The sequence below is a fragment of the Mesoplodon densirostris genome, chromosome 13 (genome assembly GCF_025265405.1).
Source record: "Mesoplodon densirostris isolate mMesDen1 chromosome 13, mMesDen1 primary haplotype, whole genome shotgun sequence".
Classification (NCBI taxonomy): domain Eukaryota; kingdom Metazoa; phylum Chordata; class Mammalia; order Artiodactyla; family Ziphiidae; genus Mesoplodon; species Mesoplodon densirostris.
The window spans coordinates 13,762,676-13,786,378 of NC_082673.1; the positions used below are offsets into that span (position 1 = coordinate 13,762,676).

Below are 23,703 nucleotides of genomic sequence, written 5' to 3' on the forward strand. Positions count from 1 at the left end.
CTCCCTCCATATCTGCCACGATTTGGTTCCAGGAGCCCCTACAGATAACAAGTCCTTGGATGCTTAAGTCCTTTACATAAAATGGTGGAGGAGCACAATGAATACAGTTGGCCCCCGTATCCGCGGGTTTTGAGTCCATGGATTCACATCCACGGATTCGACAGACTGTGGATCAATGACACAGCTGATTGAATCTGCATATGCAAAACCCACAAATATGGTGGCCAACTGTATAGTTTTCATGAACAGATTTCATGTATGTAGTTTTAATAGAGTTGTTTTAATTATCTGGTTGAGTTAGAAGAAAAGATAAAAGAAAGGAAAGATACTATACCCCGTGCAATTTGTGGGTAATGATTATAATAATCCTAGGAAGCATTTTTATATAACCAACTGATATGATTAATAAATGGTTTGAGGACTTCCCTGGAGGTCCAGTGGTTAAAACTCCGTGCTCTCAATGCAGGAGGCACGGGTTCGATCCCTGGTTGGGGAACTAAGATCCTGCATGCTGCGCAGTGTGGCCAAAAAAAAAAAAAAAAAAAGGTTTGAGGTAGAAGCTCTAATTTACATTATAAGCTTAAAGTCTCCTATCCTTTAAATTATATGTTCCAAGTATTTTTTGGTAGAAGTCTACCCCAAATTCTTTTCTGACCTTTTTAATAAAAATTTGGATTCTGAAGAATTCTGTCTCCTGACCTCCAGTATCAGGGCTTTATACTGAGCACTAAGAACAAAGACCAAGGACGATGAGCTTCTTGCCTAGCCTCATGGCGGACATGTGTGGGCAAGCCATCATGGTGCACCCACAGGCAAGTGCTCTCCGGGGTGCACAACCTCAGTGCATGAGGACGTAAAACAGGGAACAAGTAAACAAGTGGACTGTGAGCCCCTGAATGGCTGGGGCACCAAGTGTATGTCATGATGGTATCACTGGTTTCTACATTGATACCCAGTATAGACTAAATGCTAAGTGATGTTTAGTCAATGAATTCGTTCTACCTAGGAGAACTAGAAAAAGGCTTCATGCAGAAAGTAAATATGTGATAGTAGCCAAGAGCACAGATTCTAAGGCCATGCACCCTCAGCTTGAATCCCAGCTCCAGTGTTTACTGTCTGTATGATTTGAGGCAAGACACTTAGCTTCTCTGTTGCTTCGTTTCCTCATTATTAAGACAAAGATAATAATGGTATAATGCTTGCTTCATACTGTTGTTTTGAGGCTTGAATACTGAATGCATTTAAAACAGTACCTAATATAGTGAATGACCAACTGATAATTGATTTGGGCCTTGGAGGATAAATGTGATGCAGACATGTACGGAAAAGGACAGAGAGGGTGTTTAGTAGAGGGAAAACATGAGCAAGGTGTAAAAATGCAAGTCGCTGGCATATTAAGTATAAGAAGAATTATATGGTTGAATTCCAAATGGAGTATACCAGCAGATTTGTTCAGCGTGATGAGCTTCAATTTTATTTGAAACCTTTTAAGCAAAAATCTTTCTAGAAATTATTTAATGGAATATGAGACTAAAGACAAAAATAATTATACAAAAATACCATACTCCAGTTAGTAAATCTATTTCTCACAGGGATACGATTTAGAGATTCTAAAACTAGTTAATGTCTTTGGTAGGACTGAACAAATAAGTAAGTATATTGTAAATATTGAGAGTCAGGTTTCTTACTGTCTGAGAAAGAAGTTACAAGTAAGGAAAGGGAGAAGCCTGGAATTTAGAATGAACCCTGGGATACTGGATTGGAACTGGAAGTGTCAGCTTGAATGCATGGACACATACACACATACACACACACATAGATATAGATAGATGTAGAAAAAAATATAGATGTTTGAGTACGTTTACACTAATCAACTAGCTCAGCCCACTGAGAAGACCTAGAAACATTTACACACCAGTAGTAGTAATGGGCATACCCACTGTCCAGATCTTGAGTTCTAAATATCATTCTCCATTAAAAAGAGCCAGGGAGGGGCTTCCCTGGTGGCGCAGTGGTTGAGAGTCCGCCTGCCGATGCAGGGGACGTGGGTTTGTGCCCCGGTCCGGGAAGATCCCACATGCCGTGGAGTGGCTGGGCCTGTGAGCCATGGCCGCTGAGCCTGCACATCCGGAGCCTGTGCTTTGCAATGGGAGAGGCCACAACAGTGAGAGGCCCACGTACCACACACACAAAAAAAAAGAGCCAGGGATTCGGGTGGTGTGGGAAGACGCCAAGTTAGCGTCTCCCCACAACTAGGGTGCCTGCTGGCCATTGGTGGGAGACCCTGAGGCCCAAGGAGACAGGAGGAACCCCCAAATGTACCGGTAGGATGTGGGGGGAATAAGAGGGGAGGAGAAGTGGAGGCCAGACAGGATCAGTGCCTCTGAGGCCGGGGAGATCAAGAGAGGCATGCAGGAGGTGCCCTCCAGGAGGAGCGGGAGAAGAACGGAGGGTGTTTACCCCGCCCACTTGGGCCCAGGGAGCCTGCTAGGCTCCAAGGTGAGGTCCCCAGCCCTCTGAGACCAGGGATGGGGGGCACGCCTGGCCGCTTCTGTTTCTTGAGACTAAGCCACCCCCCCACAGCCCCCAGGGCCTTTTCCAGCCCGGAAGGTCTTAAGTATACACCCCGCCCACCACCCAAACCTCACCCTTGCTTAGACCCCGCCCTCCACAGCCAAGGCCTTCCCCCCCTTTTTTTTCTTTTCCCTTCCCCCTCTTTTGTTATTATTGTGGTACTGTTGTACATTCCAGTTGTTGATTCATCTATATTTTTATATTCTTCCTAACATATCTGTTAGTTTCCTAGTCTAATTTTATTTTTTACTTTGTTATTGTTATTTTAAAAATTTTTTTATTTGTTTTATTTGTTTTCCATTTTATTTGTTATTTGTTTTTTATTTGTTTTATTTGTTTGCCATCCCATGTGGCTTGCGGGATCTTGGTTCATGAGCCCGGGGTCGGGCCGAAGCTCTTGCAGTGGGAGCTGTGAGTCCAAACCAATGGATTAACAGAGAACCTCAGACCCCACGGAATATTCATCAGAGTGAGGTTTCACAGAGGTCCTCATCTCATCACCAAGACCCAGCTCTATCCAGTAGCCTACAGACTCCAGTGTTGCAAGCCTCAGGCAAAACAATCAGTAAGACAGGAACACAATTCCACTCATAAAAAAAAAAAAAAATGAGATGGCAAAAAAATATGTCACAGATGAAGAAGCAAGGTAAAAACCTACAAGACCAAATAAATGAAGAGGAAATAGGCAATCTACCTGAAAAAGAATTCAGAGTAATGATAGTAAAGATGATCCAGAATCTCAGAAATAGAATGGAGGCACAGATTGAGAAAATACAAGAAATGTTGAACAAAGATCTAGAAGAACTAAAGAACAAACAAACAGAGATGAACAACACAATAACTGAAATGAAAAATATACTAGGAGGGATCAATAACAGAATAACTGAGGCAGAAGAACGAATAAGTGAGCTGGAAGACAAAATGGTGGAAATAACTACCAAGGAGCAGAATAAAGAAAAAAAAAATGAAGAGAATTGAAGACAATCTCAGAGACCTCTGGGACGACACTAAATGAACCAACATTCGAATTATAGGGGTCCCAGAAGAAGAAGAGAAAAAGAAAGTGTCTGAGAAAATATTTGAAGAGATTATAGTCGAAAACTTCCCTACCATGGGAAGGGAAATAGTCATCCAAGCCCAGGAAGCACAGAGAGTCCCATACAAGATAAACCCTAGGAAAAACACACCAAGATACATATTAATCAAACTAACAAAAATTAAATTCCAAGAAAAAATATTAAAAGCAGCAAGGGAAAAACAAAAAATAACATACAAAGGAATCCCCATAAGGTTATCGGCTGAGTTTTCAGCAGAAACTCTGCAGGCCAGAAGGGAGTGGCAGTATATACTTAAAGTGATGAAAGAGAAAAACCTACAACCAAGATTACTCTACCCACCAGGGATCTCATTCAGATTTGACGGAGAAATCAAAAGCTTTTCAGGCAAGCAAAAGCTAAGAGAATTCAGCACCACCAAACCAACTTTACAACAAATGCTAAAGAAAGTTCTCTGGCGGGGAAACACAACAGAAGAAAAAGACCTACAAAAACAAACCCAAAACAATTAAGAAGATGGTAATAGGAACATACATATCGATAATAACCTTGAATGTAAATGGATTAAATGCCCCAACAAAAAGACACAGACTGGCTGAATGGACACAAAAGAAGACCCATGTATATGCTGTCTACAAGAGACCCACTTCAGACCTAGGGACACATCCAGACTGAAAGTAAAGGGATGGAAAAAGATATTCCATGCAAATGGAAATCAAAAGCTGGAGTAGCCATACTCATATCAGATAAAATAGACTTTAAAATAAAGACTGATACAAGAGGTAAGGAGGGGACACTACATAATGATCGAAGGATCAATCCAAGAAGAATATATAACAATTATAAACATTTATGCACCCAACATAGGAGCACCTCAGTACATAAGGCAAATGCTAATAACCATGAAAGGAGAAATTGACAGTAACACAATAATAGTAGGGGACTTTAACACCCCACTTACACCAACAGACAAATCATCCAAAATGAAAATAAATAAGGAAACACAGCTTTAAAGGACACAATAGACCAGATAGATTTAATTGATATTTACAGAACATTCCACCCAAAAGTGGCAGAATACACTTTCTTTTCAACTGCACAATGAACATTCTCCAGGATAGATCACATCTTGGGTCACAAATCAAGCCTTGAAAAATCTAAGAAAATTGAAATCATATCAAGCATCTTTTCTGACCACAACACTGTGAGATTGGAAATCCATTACAGGAAAAAACTGTAAAAAACACAAATACATGGAGGCTAAACAGTGTGCTACTAAATCAAGAGATCACTGAAGAAATCAAAGAAGAAACTTAAAAAAACATAGAAACAAATGACAATGAAAACACGACTACCCAAAACCTATGGGACACAGCAAAAGCAGTTCTAAAAGGGAAGTTTATAGCAATTCAGTCCCACCTCAAGAAACAAGAAAAATCTCAAACAATCTAACCCTACACTTAAAACAACTAGAGAAAGAAGAACAAGGAAAACTCAAAGTCTGTAGAAGGAAAGAAATCATAAAGATCAGAGCAGAAATAAATGAAATAGAAATGAAGAAAACAATAGCAAAGATCAATAAAACTAAAAGCAGGCTCTCTGAGACGATAAGCAAAATTGATAAACCACACTCATCAAGAAAAAAAGGGAGAGGACATAAATCAATAAAATTAGAAATGAGAAAGGAGAAATCACAACTGACACCACAGAAATACAAAAGATCATAAGAGACTACTACAAACAACTCTATGCCAGTAAAATGGACAAGCACGAAGAAATGGACAAATTCTTGGAAAGGTACAATTTTCCAAGACTGAACCAGGAAGAATTAGAAAATATAAACAGACCTATCACAAGCACTGAAATTGAAACTGTAAGTTAAAATCTTCCAACAAACAAAAGTCCAGGACCAGATGGCTTCACAGGCGAATTCTATCAAACATTTAGAGAAGAGCTAATACTGATCCTTCTCAAACTCTTCCCAAAAATTGCATAGGGAGAAACACTCCCAAATTCATTGTACGAAGCCAGCATCACCTTGATACCAAAACCAGAATAAGCTATCACAAGAAGGAGAAAACTATAGACCAATATCACTGATGAACATAGTTGCAAAAATCCTGAACAAAATACTAGTAAACAGAATCAAATAGCACATTAAAAGGATCATACACCATAATCAAGTGGGATTTATCCCAGGGATGCAAGGATTCTTCAATATACGCAAATCAATCAATGTGATACACCATATTAACAAATTAAGGAATAAAAACCATATGATCATCTCAGTAGATGCAGAAAATGCTTTTGACAAAATTAACACCCATTTATAATAAAATTTCTTCAGAAAATGGGCATAGAGGGAACCTACCTCAACATAATAAAGGTAGGTTAACATAGCACATATGACAAACCCACAGCAAGCATCATACTCAATGGTGAAAAACTGAAAGCATTTCCACTAAGATCAGGAACAAGACAAGGATGTCCGCTCTCGCCACTCTTATTCAACATAAATTTGTAAGTCCTAGCCACGGCAATCAGAGGAGAAAAAGAAATAAAAGGAATACAAATTGGAAAAGAAGAAGTAAAACTGTCACTGTTTGCAGATGACATGATACTATACATAGAAAATCCTAAAGATGCCACCAGAAAACTACTAGGACTAATCAATGAATTTGGTAAGGTTGCAGGATACAAAATTAATGCACAGAAATCTCTGGCATTCCTATACACCAACAATGAAAAATCAGAAAGAGAAATTAAGGAAACACTCCTATTTACCATTGCAGCAAAAAGAATAAAATACCTAGGAATAAACCTGCCTAAGGGGGCAAAAGACTTGTACTTAAAAAACTATAAAACACTGATGAAAGAAATGAAAGATGACATAAACAGATGGAGAAATATACCATGTTCTTGGATTGGAAGAATCAATATTGTGGAAATGACTCTACTACCCAAAGCAACCTATGGATTCAATGCAGTCCCTATCAAACTACCAATGGCATTCTTCACAGAATTAGAACAAAAAATTTTACAATGCATATGGAAACACAGAAGACCCCAAATAGCCAATGCAATCTTGAGAAAGAAAAATGGAGTTGGAGACATCAGGCTCCCCAACTTCAAATTATACCACAAAGCTACAGTAATCAAGACAGTATGGTTGGCACAAAAAACAGAAATATAGATCTATGGAGCAGGATAGAATGCCCAAAGATAAACCCATGCACATGTGGGTACCTAATTTATGACAAAGGAGGCAAGAATATACAATGGAGAAAAGACAGTCTCTTCAATAAGTGGTGCTGGGAAAACTGGACAGCTACATGTAAAAGAATGAAATTAGCACATTACCTAACACCATACAAAAAGTAAACTCCAAATGGATTAAAGACCTAAATGTAAGATCAGACACTATAAAACTCTTAGAGGAAAGCATAGGAAAAACACTCTTACATAAACCACAGCAAGATCTTTTTCGACCCACCTCCTAGAGTAATGGAAATAAAAGCAAAAGTAAACAGACGGGACTTATTTAAACTTAAAAGCTTTTACACAGCAAAGGAAACCATAAACAGGACAAAAAGACAACCATCAGAATGGGAGAAAATATATGCAAATGAAACAACAGACAAAGGATTAATCTCCAAAATATACAGGCAGCACATGGAGCTCAATATCAAGAAAAACAAACAATCCAATTAAAAAATGGGCAAAAGACCTAAATAGACATTTCACCAAGGAAGACATACAGTTGGCCAAGAGGCACATGAAAAGATGCTGAACATCTCTAATCATTAGAGAAATGCAAATCAAAACTATGATGAGGTATCACCTCACGCCAGTCAGAGTGGCCATTATCAAAAAATCTAGAAACAATAAATGCTGGAGAGGGTGTGGAGAAAAGGGAACCCTCTTGCACTGTTGGTGGGAATGTAAATTGATACAACCACTATGGAAAACAGTATGGAGGTTCCTTAACAAACTAAAAATAGAACTACCGTATGACTCAGCAATCCCACTACTGGGCATATACCCTGACAAAACCATAATTCAAAAAGAGACATGTACCACAGTGTTCATTGTAGCAGTGTTTACAATAGCCAGGACATGGAAGCAACCTAAGTGTCCATCGACAGATGAATGGATAAAGCAGATGTGGCACATACATAAAAAGGAACATTACTCAGGCATAAAAAGAAATGAAATTGAGTTTTTTGTAGTGAGGTGGATGGCCCTAGAGCCTGTCATACAGAGTGAAGTAAGTCAGAAAGAGAAAAACAAATACCATATGCTAATGCATATATATGGAATCTAAAGAAAAAAAAAATGGTACTGATGAACCTAGTTGCAGGGCAGGAATAAAGATGTAGACATAGAGAACGAACTTGAGGACATGAGGTGGGAGGGGCAAGCCGGGGCAAAGTGAGAGTAGCATCGACATATATACACTACTGAATGTAAAAGAGTTAGCTAGTGGGAAGCAGCAGCATAGCACAGGGAGATCAGCTCAGTGCTTTGCAATGACCTGGGAGGGTGGGAGGGAGGCTCAAGAGGTAGGGCACGTGGAGACGTATGTATGCATACAGCTGTTTCACTTTGATGTGCAACAGAAACCAACACCATGCTGTGAAGCAATTATTCTCCAATAAAGATGTATTAAAAAAAAAAAGCCAGGGATTCTTGGAGAAGTGGTTAATTCCCAGCTGAGACAGGAAAGATGAGCCTGGAGCATCTTGAGGTGCCAGAAAATAAACAGGTACTCAAAAATGATGGTGGTTATAGGAATAGGACACGAGAAGCAAACTGAAGGAGCTCCCTGTGGCCAAAACTGGAACAATTTGAACAACAAAATGTTACTAATAATAAAAATGTTGGATTATAACTCATAGGATAAAATAAATAGCCATGAATCCATACTGATTTAAATAAATACTTGAATACATAAATAGTTTGGGGAGAAGGGATAACTCTTACTTTACAGAAGCATTCCAGTTCACAAACACTACAGTGGTATTGATGCAGGCAAGAGGCACCAATAGAGGCTAAAATCAGTGAGCACAAGTTTGAAGAGAAGCAGGCTATGGGCATAGTCTCACAGTTTCTCTCACAACAGATTTATTAAGTACAAAAAGCTGGTGACTTTACAGTGGAAAAATCTGGTGGCCACCACCGTACCCAAGTGATGAGAGTTAATGTCACTGGTGACAAGACGTTTGGACATTATATGATATGATGATGATCAACCTCAGTGATATGATGATACAGCATCACTTCTGTGATTTTCTTGCCCCAAAATACACATCTTCTGTCTAATCATAAGGAGACATCTGGCAAACCCAAATTGAGAGACATTCTGCAAAACAATGACCAGTACTCATCCCAAGTAAGGTCATGAAAGACCAGGGAAGCCTGACGAATTGTCCCAGATTGGAGGAGACCATGAAGATACAAAGACAAAATGCAGTGTGGGATCCTGGATTGGATTCTGGGATAGAAAAGGAGGACATTAGTGGTGGGAAATGGGGAAATGTGAATAAGACATGCAGCTTAGCTAATAGCATTTCCTGGTTTTGATCATCATACTGTGATTAAGTGAAGGGTTAACATTAGAGGGAGTTTACCTGGTGGGTAAAGTATGTGACCTCTCTGTTCTGCTTGTAAACTTTTCTCTAAGTCTAAAATTGCTTCAAAATAAAGAGGTTTTTTAAACTTCGTAATTGCAATTCCTAAATTTCTTCCCATCTGTTTTTTTGCCATACACATCCCCTTTTCCCTATTTGCTTTCCTTTATTTGGTCCATCTTGAGAGAATATACTCTTTTCTTTTTCTTTCTTTCTTTTCTCCTTTTCTTTCTTCCCTTCCCATCCATCAGAATTTAGTAGCAGGGAGAGAGTTTTGGTTTTTTTTAACCACTCTCCTCCATTTATACTCAGCCCCATACCCTGGTGTTTGCTTCTATGTAGTAACTCATTCCCCTTAGGAACTGAACAATGAATATTTATGAACTTGACAGATTTGCAAAGACTTTTTCATTGCTAAATCGCGTTATCTTTGTACTATAAACTTTGAGGCAGAATTCTTATATTTCAGAGATCCACATGCATATGCCTCGTTCAGAAATTGCTTTAAACTGTTTAAGGAAAGATTTTCTTGATAAATACTATGAAGTTTAAAATAGCTAAATATTCAGCTAAGGACAAAACAGGCTGTATGCATGTGATAGAACTGTGATTTCTGTTCCAGGAAAGTGGGGACACAGAGCAGGTATTTCTAGTCTGCTCCTTTCCTGTTTTCAGTGTCTTAAAAGTTAATTGCTTAAATATTGAATAAAGACATAGATGAGATAGTGAACAGGAAGCTGTCATTTTACCTTACTTAGAAATGATTTAGATGGCTTTTGAAATAAGTATCAATCCTTTGAAACAATACATCAGTGTATTTAGATTCTTAAAAACTTTAATTCTGAAAATGCTCAGATGATTTCTTTCTCCTCATCCAGTCTCTCTTGACGTTAAATATAAATACATTGTTGCAATCAATACTCTACACTCAAATGTTAATGGTATGTTAAATGGTTACTAATACAATGCAGAGCTAAAAGTGATTGTCCTTACTTCTTTCAGGGAGCAAGAGTTCAGAACACAGCAAAGAATTTGGGAGTCAGGGACCGGACCCCACAGTCTGCTCCCAGGTGAGTGACTCCCCATGTCTGCTCTTTCCCAGAGGACTTGCCACCATTTCCCAGACAGTGTCACTTACAGCTAATGCAACGACCCCAGGATATGCCCAGTGTAGTATTGAATATACTCATGGAAATCAGCCTTGTAAGCATTCGGTGGCCAAATGTGATCAGGCTTAAATGCTCTCAGATTAAATGAAATTTTAGGTGAAGCAAACTTAGAGGTAACATTATCACCATTATTCTATTTTTCAAGTTCCTTCATGAATTCAAAAACAAAACTCCACACAAGTACTACTGAAATTTGTATTCCAACTGTGCCAAACCACCAAGATGCCATTTCCATTTATACTTCTATGATCACATGTGCTCTTCCCTCTGGCATGATCACCTGTCCCATCTGTGTCTGTATGAAAAACTGCTACATAAGCGCAAAACCCAACTTAGGTACCATTTTCTCCTTGAAGCTTTGGTTGAGTTTTCTTCCTCTCTGTGTTCCCTTAGCATCTTGTATATTGATCCATTATAGCCCTGATGTGTTGCAGTGTATTGTTCCATGCCTCTCTGCCTAACCTGAATAAGAATTCTTTAGAGGCAGGGAGTGTTCTTTTTGGATTTTATTTATCGCTTATCATAGTGCCTACATAGTGCCTACACAGAATATTTGAACTGATTTCAAGAATGCATGAATGAATGAATGAGCTTTTTGTTCGTTATTCTACCAAATGTTCACAGTGCACATATCATCATAAGGAAGGACTGTAAATCCACCTTTAAACTAAATGAACATGGGAACAGCCATCAAAGATTTGATTTCCCTGGTGACATTAGGGTAGGAGCCATCTATCTTGAAGTAGGGTAAAGTTAAATAATTTCTTTTACATTTGGTTGTTTTTATACATTTGCATTTTAACAAAAAGTAGCCCCCTCCAAGCGCTGTCACAGATGAGACACTGTTTGTTTCTATTTACAAAGCAACTACCAGAGTGAGAATGATGACTGCAGCATTTATGAAGTTCTACTTCATTCTGAAAAACTATATGGGCCGTGAAAGTACTTGCAAAAGGGAAAACATTTTCCCCCTGAAAGTAGATGGAGTGCTCATAGTCTAATCGCATTTATTTTCAGTGCTGGCTCCTAACTGTCTTTAATCCTCAAGTCTTGTTATCGTGCCTAAAGAATCATTTCACATAGGCATTATCTCTCCAGCACCTTAGCAGTCATGGTATATTTGGATAATAAACCCAGTGAAGCTTTAAAATTCCAATAAGAAAACAATATAATGGCTCAGCGAGGTCTTCTTAGCTGGGGCTTATAAACACTAATAAACAGTGGGGATAAGACTTAAGCATCCTGATCAATAAACCAATGTGCAAGCTCAATATGAGAAAAGAAACTGATGAGCTCACTTGGTTTTTTATTGGGTTACGTTTAAAACACTTGAAACACAATAAAACCTTCCAGTTCTAAAGCTGACATATTTTACAAGGGGATAACAGCCCTGAGAGAGAAATCTAGAGTAATTTTTCAATTTTAGTTATGCTTTCATTCATTCTACAAACATTTATAGAGGACCTAAGAAATGAAAAGCATTCTGCTGTGCCCCATGGAGAATGTAAGCATGAGACAGAAATAGTTCCGGCCCTCAAGGAACTTTCAGTTAAAGAGGGATGAGTGAAACACAACCACAAGAAAAGGGAGAATGTGAGAAGCACTCTGTGAGGGTGCAGAGAGGATGCTAAGTACCACAGAGCATCTGGGATCCCTCCCACCTGGCAACCAGGATTCCTGTCCCAGAGAGAGCAAAGTGAAGAACACATTTGTCTCTCAAGGCCAGGCCCTCCAAGGCAAGATTCGGGTAATGTTTCTGGAAACATCTTCACAGAGATAAAGTTTGCTGTCTCTGACTGACATAGTATTTGACTCATATCCCCAGTGAATCTCTATTATAGTTTTCCTTTCTCCATTCACTGCCTTTCATTTTTTAAAAATTCACTCAGCAAACATATATTGAATTTCTGCTGTGTGTTTGTAGATGTCAGGCACTTTGATAAAAGCTAGGGATAAAGACATAATCCCCTCTAACAGTCAGTGAGGTGTCATAGAGCAACAACTGAATAAAATGAAACTAGTATACAGTGTGTGTGTGTGATAAGAACCATGGCAGTGCAGCCGCTATGAAAAACAGTATGGAGGTTTCTTAAAAAACTAAAGTTGAACTACCATATGATCCAGCAGTTTCACTCCTGGGCATGTATCTGGAAAAAACGAAAACACTAATTCGAAAAGATACATGCACCTCAATGTTCATAGCAGCACTATTTACAATAGCAAGACATGGAATCAAACCATGCCCATCAACAGACAAACTGACTTAAGAAGATGTGGTATATGTGTGTGTGTGTATACATACACACACACACACACACAGACACACATTGGAATATTACTCAGCCATAAAAAAAGAATGAAATTCTGCCATTTGCAACCATGTGGGTGGACCTAGAGAATATTATGCTGAGTGAAATTAGTCATACAGAGAAAGACAAATACTATATGATATCACTTATGTGTGGAATCTAAAATATAATACAAATGAATGTGTATATAAAACAGAATGAGACTCACAGACATAGAAAACAAACTTGTGGCTACCAAAGAGGAGAGGGAAGAGGGAGGGACAAATTAGACATACAGGATAATAGATACAAATACTATATATAAAATAGATAAGCAACAAGGATTTATTGTATAGCACAGGGAACTACACCCATTATCTTGTAATAACCTATAATGGAATAAATCCACAAAAATACTGAATCACTATGCTCTACACCTTAAACTAACACAATACTGTAAAGCAACTGTACTTCAGTTTAAAAAAAAGAACCATCACAGGAATGGCACAGATTGCCATGGGAACACAGAGAAGGGGCACCTAACCCAGCCTAAGGATGGAGGGCAGAGGTTGCAGAGTATTCCTTCCCCACTCAGCATGGTAATCAATGTCTTCCCCAGCTGACGCAGTGACACCAATGCCTAGAGAACACATCACGTTCTGAGAACTACACCTAGATCTCTACTATGACTGATGGTTGAATGTGATTTAAGAATGATGCAGGGTGAGGCTGGAGACATAGGCAGGGGCTGGATCAGGAAGAGACTTCTGCAAGATATTGAAGAGTCTTGATGTTAACTTGAAGACAATAAGGAGCCATTAATAAACAATCTTTCTGGAAGATTTGGATTTTAGAATTTATGTCTGGCAACATTAGGAGGAGCCATTTGGGGACAACTAAGACTGAAGGCAGCAGATGCTTTGGACACTAATTTGTTGTAGGAAGTTAGTGAAAAGGAAGACTCTAGGAGGACCACCAAATCTTTGGCTTGGATGACAATGGTGAAAGGTTCTAGTCTCTGAGATAGTAGATGGAGGAAAAAGAGCATGCATGGGGGCTTCCCTGGTGGCACACTGGTTGAGAGTCCGCCTGCCGATGCAGGGGACACGGGTTCGTGCCCCGGTCCAGGAAGATCCCACATGCCGCGGGGCAGCTGGGCGCGTGAGCCATGGCCGCTGAGCCTGCGCATCCAGAGCCTGTGCTCCGCAACAGGAGAGGCCACACAGTGAGAGGCCCGCGTACCGCAAAAAAAAAAAAAAGAGCATGCGTGGGAAAGATGATGAGCTTGACTTGGTGGTATGGCAGTAAAGTGCAGCTGGGCATCCATGTGGAGATGTTTTTGATACAAATGAGGTTCCTCCTTCTTGTAACTAGCATATATTGACTGGCCAGAACAATAAACATATCTTCACCAAGAACCAAATATTACATTCCAGACGTAATGGCGCACTGGTCTTATTTTCTATTGCATTACACACTTTGGAAACTACCGTGTAATGAAAATTTGATTTCCTTTATTTACATACTTGGGCGACAGCATATTGTAGTGGTTAAAAGTGAAAAAAATGATGTTGGGTCCCGTTCCTGCCAGGTGACCTTATTTAGTCAGGTTATTTATCTTCTCTGAGACAGTTTTTGCCCTCTGTTAAATCGGGAGAATTGCCTTGGGTCAGAGTGTTATTGATAATTTAGCCTTGAATAGAGGCATTCACTTTGGGGTCTCCTTTAACACAGGTTTTATTTGTGCCATGTAGAAAGATGAAGGACATGATCTATAGACTGAAGTTTGAAAGTTCTATTCTCTGCAGACTTAAATTTGGGCTGGAAATACCAGCTCCAGGATGGCTGCCTGAGCCCAACAGGAAAAGGAGAAAGTGGAGCCAGAAACAAACGTTTTTCGTGCAGGGCCCTGATGTGCACGAGTGGGACGTGAATACGGCAGGGGCTCCAAAATGTTGGGCAAAGTACTCCCGTGACCTAACTATTTAGCTGACAAAAAGCAGATGCCTCAGCAGAGAGCAAAAGTCCAACTCTTACCTATTACATTTTACTTACAAACTTCATCTGCCTGTGCTCAATTCCCAAAGCCCCACAATTTCCATGACAGATGTGTCTGAACTCAGGTAACCCTGAGTTACTTCCAAGAAGCCTCCCCCAAAGCTGCATCTGCCCAGCTCTGTGGTACCCAGAGCTATTACTTTATTAGGTGATCACAGGGCGTAGCCTTTTCTCCAATTTGCGAGACAGACATTGCAAAGACTGCTCTACCCAGTGGCATTAGTTACGCTACGTGGAAACATGCAGTGCAAGGTAATGGAAAGGGACGTCTTAGCCCGGATCTCAAGGCATAGGACATTTGCCACCCAGCTGACTGTTCCCGTCCTACGTGAGTAAGTCCACTGTGCCTTTTCACTCATTAAGCGGCACTTTCAGGGAAATAAAATGATAGAAATTAAAGGGGAGAAGAACTTTCCCATCATTCTCTTATTCCAGCACCGGGAACGCAATTTGAAGCAACACCATATCCTTCAGCTGCAAAAGCAGCTTTGAAGAATATCAGCTCAGTTTAATGTATTCTTTTCTCCGGGAAGGATAAAATAAGTTTTCTGATGTGAGATGTCCTTATTTCAGCATTCATTTTCTTCCATGGAGATGACATGTACAGTATTAACCACCTTCCAGACTCCAAAGGCAGTAACTTCTTCTGTGTTTCCAGAGTAGGAAAGTTCATTTTGTTAACAAGGTTTCTAACTCAATATTAAATCCTTTTCATTCTCTCCCCTTTGATTTTGAATGACCATGGGATTAAATGTTGAAGGGAGAGGAAACTGATAATTTGATAAATTTGTCAACAACTCATTTAAAGTGTGTTCAATTTCATCTGTAAAAGAGAGTGAGTCGCCACAGCAAATCCTGGTTTTGGAGTGCTTTTAAAATGGAGCAAAGTTGAAATCTGCACCTTAAATTTTTAGATCATCAGACAAAGCTCTGAAGTAGGACCAGCGTGGCCATGGGCATTCCTGAGGACTACAGGCTTACAACCAGCCACCTTAGATCAGCTTGTATTCTCTCAGGTTCTGCCTTAATAGTGGGTGTGCCCTGGGTATTACTGTTGCAGTGGTTATATCCCCCTTTATTTGAGTTCTGGAGTTAGGATTCAACCATTCAGAACAACGTGGAGCACTAGAACTTGTATAATCCTACTAGTTCAGTCCCCTGAGCTTTGCCTTCATGCCGTATGGTTTCAAAAAACTAGATCTGCGATGCAAAGAGAGCATCTTGGAGCATCTCTGCCAGTTCAAGTGGATTCCTTAGTCCACTTGAATCTCCACCTGATTCTATTGACAGATGAGTGACAGTGTGGGCAGAGCTGGACAGGTATTCCTTAGGAAACACCAGCTAATCGTGCCGTGATATTCAGGCCTCAGGACTGTGCCACATCAGCCTAGCCATGACCAACTTCCAGCACCACCAGGATGGTACAAAATGAAGCAAATTTCTAAGACAAGTCAGAAAATCAGTAACCCGTAAGAGGTAGATGCTATCTTGCTACAAGATAATCATGATAGATATGATGGTAATTATCATCTCCTAGAATTCGGAGAGTCACTTTTGCTACCAGCAAGGTGAGCAGCCTCAGTTGGCAGCACTGGGACAGAAGCAGCTGGTGTAAAAACGGCAGCATTGCCCAATCAATAGGCATCTAGATGTGCAAAGAGACATTGGTGTTTTGTAATAACAGAACCGGAATTTTGGAGTTTGCTAACTAACGCACAGGCAATTTTTAGTGAAATTGGTGATATGATCATGACTGACTCCCAAACCAAGAAATTACTGTCAATGTATTTGTTCTACAAATAAAAACATGTCAAGCGACGTCAATATGCCGGGCTGTTGTCACACCTTCCCATGCCTTTTGTAGGCTGTACAAGCTGTGCGAGCCTCCTCCCCCAGTTGGAGAAGAATGAGGAGAATCTCCAAGGAACCAGGCAAGCAGAAGCTTCTGAACACTGGACTAGACAAAGGATGTGCTGGCTAAACATTCTCCACTCAACATAAAAAAATGGATTTTTTTCTCTTGGTCTTTCATCATGGTGTAAATAACTAATGTTCAGCTTGCACTTAGATATTTGTGCTGGAAATGGATGGAAGTCCATTCAGACAACCCAGCTTCACAAACCGATCTTTCATGTGTGTTAATGTGAATTATCCATCCCTGGAGATTACATAAAAAAGTGTCAGAGATAAAACATTAACCATTGTGCCTCCTTTCCCATTTATTAAAACTATTGTATTGTGTTTGCTTTCATCTTCTCCAATTGGAGCATGTTATGTTGGATATTTCCGTTTGAAGAAGTCTGTCATTGAAGAAATGTGGTCACACTTTCCAGATCATCACACAGAAATGTGACAGACAATAGAGACTGGGTGTCGTAGGTTTTCTGTCTCCCACTTGCATCTGAGAAAGTAGCTTGCGGGTGAAAGGGGAAGAGCATCCTTTACTCTTTCTAAGGGAGTGTTTCTCAGTAGAGAAGAGAGCTGATTGAGGTCTCCAGCAAGACCTTCTTCCAGCTGCTTTCAGGGACCCTTTATGCTCGTGGACAGTTCCAGGGAACCATGCTGTCCTTGGCCTCTGAAGTGGGCGTGGCTTCCTTGGGCCATGAGTCCTGATGCTGCGCCATAGGTGTCCAGGAAATGGGGAGAGCCAGGGATGGGGGAGGGTTGGAAGGAAGACCAGGGTGAAGGAGGGAAAAATAAGCCTATTTAAAAAGTCAACCTTTAAATTTGAAAGATACCTAAAGCTCTTATTTTATTAAAGGCTTTCATATGAGATGTCAGACTCCTAAAAGAATACACCATGCTGAGTGTTTTTCTATCAAGGTAATATATATATATAAGATGAGAAAATAAAGCTTTATTTGTTGAACTTTAAAAGGACTATTAGAGACCTTGATAATTTATGAAAGTACAAGGTGTATTCTGTTTTCATTCTAAAGTTTACATGTTTATCCTTTCTACATTGATAAAATAACATTGTTTTTTTAGCATAATGAATATAGTAATATTGATTTTAAATCTGTAATTTTCAAAACAATTAAAATGCCCTTACTGTGATTGTGATACTTAGGTGGATTTAGATTAATTGCTTATGTGAAATGCTTTTCATAACTAAAGTATATACAAACCATTATGAAATTTTAATTTATGAAATTTGATAATAGTTTTCAAACACTTATTAAAAAAACTTTCATCACTAGCAGTTGTGTATTGAATAACAGAAATACTGCGTTGCATATACATGAGGCCTTTATATACTGGTCAAATTAATAATAAATGTTGTTCAGCACAGAAGCACTTAAGACTTTTATGATAAGTACACATCTATAATGAAAAATAAACCAACATCAGAGATTTCAGAGAAAAAGTTGAACACTTTGAATTTAATGAAGATATGACCTTCATATAAATATCTACATGAAATATATTCTTCACTTTCAGGGGTTTAACATTCTTGATACTATTGCAAGTGATCCTGAAGGTCCATGAAATAAGTAAATTGTGATTTTCCTGTACTGAAATTTTGATTACATTTAACACAGGGCTAATGAGTGAGTAAAACTGATTAACTAACAAGTACTTTTCATGCTGTCATTACTGTTTTCTAATCACTACCCTAGAAGTAGTGTTCCTTATTAGAGGAATGAGGGGATCACTTAAACATTTCAGTCGTACTTTGCTGTTTCATAGGGGAAAACCATCTGCTATTGTAGTATTTACAAATTAGCATATTTTAAGATCTAATCTCTATATAATAGGGTTACTTAATATTGTTTTAAGGGTTAAACATGGTGTAAGTGTACCATCTATCAGAGTGCTTGGCACTTATTAAAATCTCAGAAGTTAATGATGACTTATATTACCATCTGTCACTGTGATTTTTGATTGTAATAAAAACTGTAGCTAAAACCTAAGTAATTTCTACCTGCCAAGCAATACCTCCAGGTGCTTCACCCATACTTTGTTGTTATTGCTTCATTAATCCTAATGGTGATTTGAGGTGATATTCTTTGCATCACCCCCATTTTACCATTGAGGAAGTAAGCAAAGAATAGTCCAGTGACTTGCCCAAGATCACATGGCTGACAAGTGGTAGAACCAGGATTTGAACCCAGGAAGTCTGCCTTCTTAATACATTGTGCTGCATTTCCTTATTAATATAGGAAATGTAATATTGCCAATTATTTGTTAGTAAAGTTGGAGTTATGTGTGGTGTGGGCCATTAAATTATACATCTTATATTGAGAAAATGAATGGAAATGTGTAAAATGCCTTTAATATATGAAAACCATAGGATTTCCTGGACATTTTACCATTCTGGATACACATTATGAGGTAACCCAATGCTATTGCAATCTGAAAAAACATGATATATCCCTCATAATTGAAGATAACAGTTTTAGATATGTTTTGAAAGTCTGGAATAGTACATTATATCAAATTTGACTATGATTCCAAAACAGTGATAACAGTAAAAAATGTCAAATGAGTGAATTAATGAAGACAACTCTTCAACACCATGATGTACTTCTGTGTGACGTCGTACATTTAACTGACCTTGAGTTTTTAGATGAGATCGGGTATGTTCAGGGTGGTTTGACCATAGACTGGCCTTGAGTTTTTAGAATGGGTTTACCTCAATGCTCACATACTCCTCTGCAAGCAGTGTACCTTTAAACGTTACAAAAGCAGTTCTTCCAAGTTCTGCCGACTGTGAAGTTCTGAGTTTGGACATCTGCCTCTCTCCACCTAAAAGGGAAGGTCACACCTAGAAATTTTGATTCTTAATATGGGACTGATTCATAAATACTTGTTAACTAGTCATTCATGGTCAATAAATCTTAAACATTCCATCATATCTTATAAAGTTTTCTCATTAAGTATCACAAAATTTAATATATTATTGAAAGTGTGAGTAATTTGAAGAGACTAGAATTTTGCACCTACTTCCATTACATTTAACAAGAAAGAAAGAAAGAGGGAAGGAAGGAAGGAAGGAGGGAAAGAGAGAGAGAAAGAAAGAAAAAAAAATGAAAGGAAGGAAGAGAGAAAGATGGAGGAAGGAAGGAAGAGGAATTTTTGTACTAGTTTTACTTATATTGGATATGTAATTTTGAATTTAGAGTATAAGCTTTGTTTTATGAACCAATATCCCCGTTTTAGAAGTCTCACACTATTTTCTGTCTTTTCAAATCATATTCTGCTGGTGGCTTAGATTCACTGTGTGTTCAGTGGCCACTGTTATTGCAGCAACAATGTTCAATTTAAAAGTAGGTTAATTTCTCATGATACTATAATACATATGACATTATATTGATGTTGGTTCTGACTCTACTAATTTAAATTTTGTGATAGTTAAATTCAGAATGAAATGATACTGACCTTGACACTAACTGTAAAAGCCAAGAAAATGAATGAGGAAAAAAATCCCTAGGGGATATTAACTCATTTAAGAAACCAAACTATTTTCAACCCTTTGGATGCATTTTAACAGCAAAACTAATGTTTATTGACTTGGAAGCATTCAGTTGCGTTAATTACTCTATGTATTTGAAAATAATAAATTTGCAATTAGAACACCAAAGTATTCTTTCGTTAGTTCACATAGATCTTTTCCTATGTAGCATGATTTAGTGCAGAATAGAGGGCATATTTTTATTCATCTATATTTTCAGTAAAACATGAGATTGAAATTTAAAATGACTAACCTTAATTTAAGTCATCTTCATTTACATTTTACTTTAAAGGTCATTTTTAGATTTTCTTCACTAGCTGTATTTAGTAATAATGAAACTAACCTTAATCATGTGACTAAATTGCTTCTGAATTTTCAAAAACTATGTTTCATCTTTAAAGGCTCATTTTTAAGTGAATTATCGTACAAAATTATACCTCAATTACTTTCCCAAAGTGAGTAGTAGTTATTTCATTAACATGTATATATATTAAATTAACCAGTTTGCCAAATGAATTGTCAGTTGCCCTGCATAAACATGAAAGCAAAAGCTTTGGAAGTGATTTAGGATGATCTGAACCTCGATTAAGAAAAATATTCTGAACTTTATCAACTTTTTTGAAGGGTTAGGGATGAGCCTCAGAAAAGTTTCACCCTTGATGAAGCAGATGAGGTAGGGTGAAGTTCCAACAGGCATCTGGGCCAAGAGTGGGCTTAGGCTGGTTCCTTTTACATACAGTGGCCATAACCTTTGTAGGTGCTGCGATTCCATAATAGTTATCATGGTTAGTCTTCTGTTTTCAAAAATTTTACTACTTAAAAGCTTTGCTTTTAACAGTGATCTCAGCATTCATATTGCCAAGCTGTGCTATGCAGACACATGGCCTACTTCACTCAGGATAGCTTGCTTCTCTCACTGAGAAGAGATGTCTGAAGTCTACTAGGTGTACTAAGATATATATATATATATATATATATATATATATAATATACACATATATTTATAATTTTTGTTTTTATGGTAATACATTATAAAACTTACTTAGATTCTTCTGTCTTATTTTGTATGAAGGTATGAACTATGTAGTTGTTCAGTATATTGAATGTCTGTCTAAATATGCCATAAGCATACCTGGTAGGCCATCTTTTGATCACTGGCACTAGTTTGCTGCTCCATCTGGAGTCTATTGACCTGGCTTTGCCGTCAGAAGAAGTAGCCAATTAAGAACAAAATTGTTGAATTCTTACATGATAGTTCTAGTTTGAATAGCTAATTTGGGGTGCAAACAACAGAATAAATGTTATCCACTCATGTGTTCATTCAACAAACATGTTTGAGAATTCACTTTGTAAAAGGCACAGCCAATGGGCCTCATTTATGTGTTGCGTGTATTTGGTTCAAAAATCTTCACAGTGTCTCCTCTGTGTTAATCTCCTCTGTGTCTTTTACTTGGAATGATATTATTTGTAACACAAACCTATTCTAATACCATGTAGGTATATATACTGTGTGAAGTCAAGAATGCTAAGTAAGTAAAATGCCCTAGAAAAAGTGCATTTAAATTTGAGTATCTAATGCCTCAAACAAATTTACTAGAGTTTCAGATGAATATATATTTTTGTAACTGCCAAGTAAATGAGTAGAACATAGCTTTTTGTTTAAAAAATATTTTTATAAGTATTCATTTACACAGTATTCATTATTTTCAACATTAAAATATCAAGTTGGTTCTATAAATAGTGATTCTTTTGAATATATTCATATTTAACATTGTATAACACCCAAACTGTAATGACAATTTCATCCAAATATATTATTATAGTAGTCTGTTTTTCCTTTGTAAAATATACATGTAACATAGTTTCAATCCCTCAGTATTTTGTGTGTGGTTAAAATGATCAAATGTATTATGTATTCTATATCATTTATTTTTGTCAGCATAAAAGACTAGAATAGTAACATTGTATCATACATGTCAAAAATAATAAAGAGAAATGTAGTACGACCATCTCAGTTTCTATCCATTTAAATTTAACTAATTTCTATTATGTTCTCACCTATTTAGGAGATACAAATATCCATGAAACAGAGCTTTTCACCCTTTAAGAATTCACAAGCTCAGTAGAAGAAATTTGATAAACATGTGAAACAAGTCTACAAATATGAACCAAGGTGAGTTGTAGAGACAGCGACTGTTAGAAAAAGAAGCTAAATATGAGCAGGAAAGCTTCATGGCAGATAAGAGACTGTGTGTTCCCTGAATTAACTAGCCAATCTACCAGGGTTTATTCAGTACCTGTTATGGATAAGGTCCTAGCCTAGTTGCATGATATATGCAATTATAAATGCATATAATTCCCAAACTTTGCAGTTAAAGAACTTGGTATATATCGATGATTAACGCAGTGCACAAACCAAAATAGTAACTACCAACATAAGGCAATACACACTAAAACAAAATGAGAGGTAAGACAATGAAAAATGGGTACTATAGAAATTCGAGAAGTTTATCAATAGATTCAATCCAACATCTCTTTATGGGACACCTAGGAATTACTTATCAGGTACTGAGCTAAACTGGCTATTTAATCCTTAGAAACGTATATGGCTATTGCACATGTGGAGTTTACCGTCTAGAAGGGGAAGACTGACAAAAAAATACAGAAATAATGAGAGATGGTTAGGTCAGCAGCTTTCAGCATGTGTAAGATTAAGCAATGGAAGAAGGGAATGCAACCTCTTTAGCAAAAACACCTTGCATACAGGCGAGATGCAAATGTGCCAGATATTTTGGTGAGTTAGTAGATCAGTTTGGATAGAGGATTAAGATTTGTGAATGTGGTAACTAATGATGTTGAGCTTTTTTCCTGTGTTTTTGGCTATTAATATAATGATTTTTAGGAACTGTCTGTTTAGATGCTTGCACATTTTTACTGAGTTTGTTGCTTTTTATTATTGCTTTATAAAGTTGTTTATTTACCAAAAAAAAAGATTTGTGAATGGAATTTGATAGGGATTGCATTGAATCCCGTAGATTGCCTTGGATAGTATAGTCATTTTAACAATACTGATTCTTCCAATCCAAGAACACGGTATATCTTTCCATCTGTTTGTGTCATCTTCAGTTTCTTTCATCAGCATCTTAACAGTTTTCAGAGTAAAGGTCTTTTGCCTCCTTAGGTAGGTTTATTCCTTGGTATAGTATTCTTTTTGATGCAGTGGTAAATGGGATTCTTTCCTTAATTTCTCTTTCTGATCTTTTGTTGTTAGTGTATAAAAATGCAGCAGATTTCTGTGCATTAATTTTGTACCCTGCAACTTTACTGAAATCATTGATGATCTCTAGTAGTTTTCTGGTAATGTCTTTAGGATTTTCTATGTACAGTATTGTGTCATCTACAAAGAGTGATAGTTTCACTTCTTCTTTTCCAGTTTGGATTCCTTTTATTTCTTTTTCTTCTCTGATTGCTGTG

At 37.9% G+C, this 23,703-nt stretch overlaps 1 protein-coding gene across 2 annotated transcripts in view; it reads left to right on the forward strand.

Moving 5' to 3' along the window:
• Positions 1-16,986, forward strand: part of PREX2 (phosphatidylinositol-3,4,5-trisphosphate dependent Rac exchange factor 2) — a 279,954-nt gene extending 262,968 nt beyond the window's left edge. For both annotated transcript variants that reach the window (XM_060115599.1, XM_060115600.1), the window contains 2 exons: positions 10,262-10,329; positions 16,639-16,986. In XM_060115599.1, coding sequence (XP_059971582.1) covers positions 10,262-10,329; positions 16,639-16,684 — 114 coding nt within the window. In that variant the 3' untranslated portion in view covers positions 16,685-16,986. The remainder of the gene's footprint in view (positions 1-10,261; positions 10,330-16,638) is intronic.
• Positions 16,987-23,703: the final 6,717 nt, after the last annotated feature.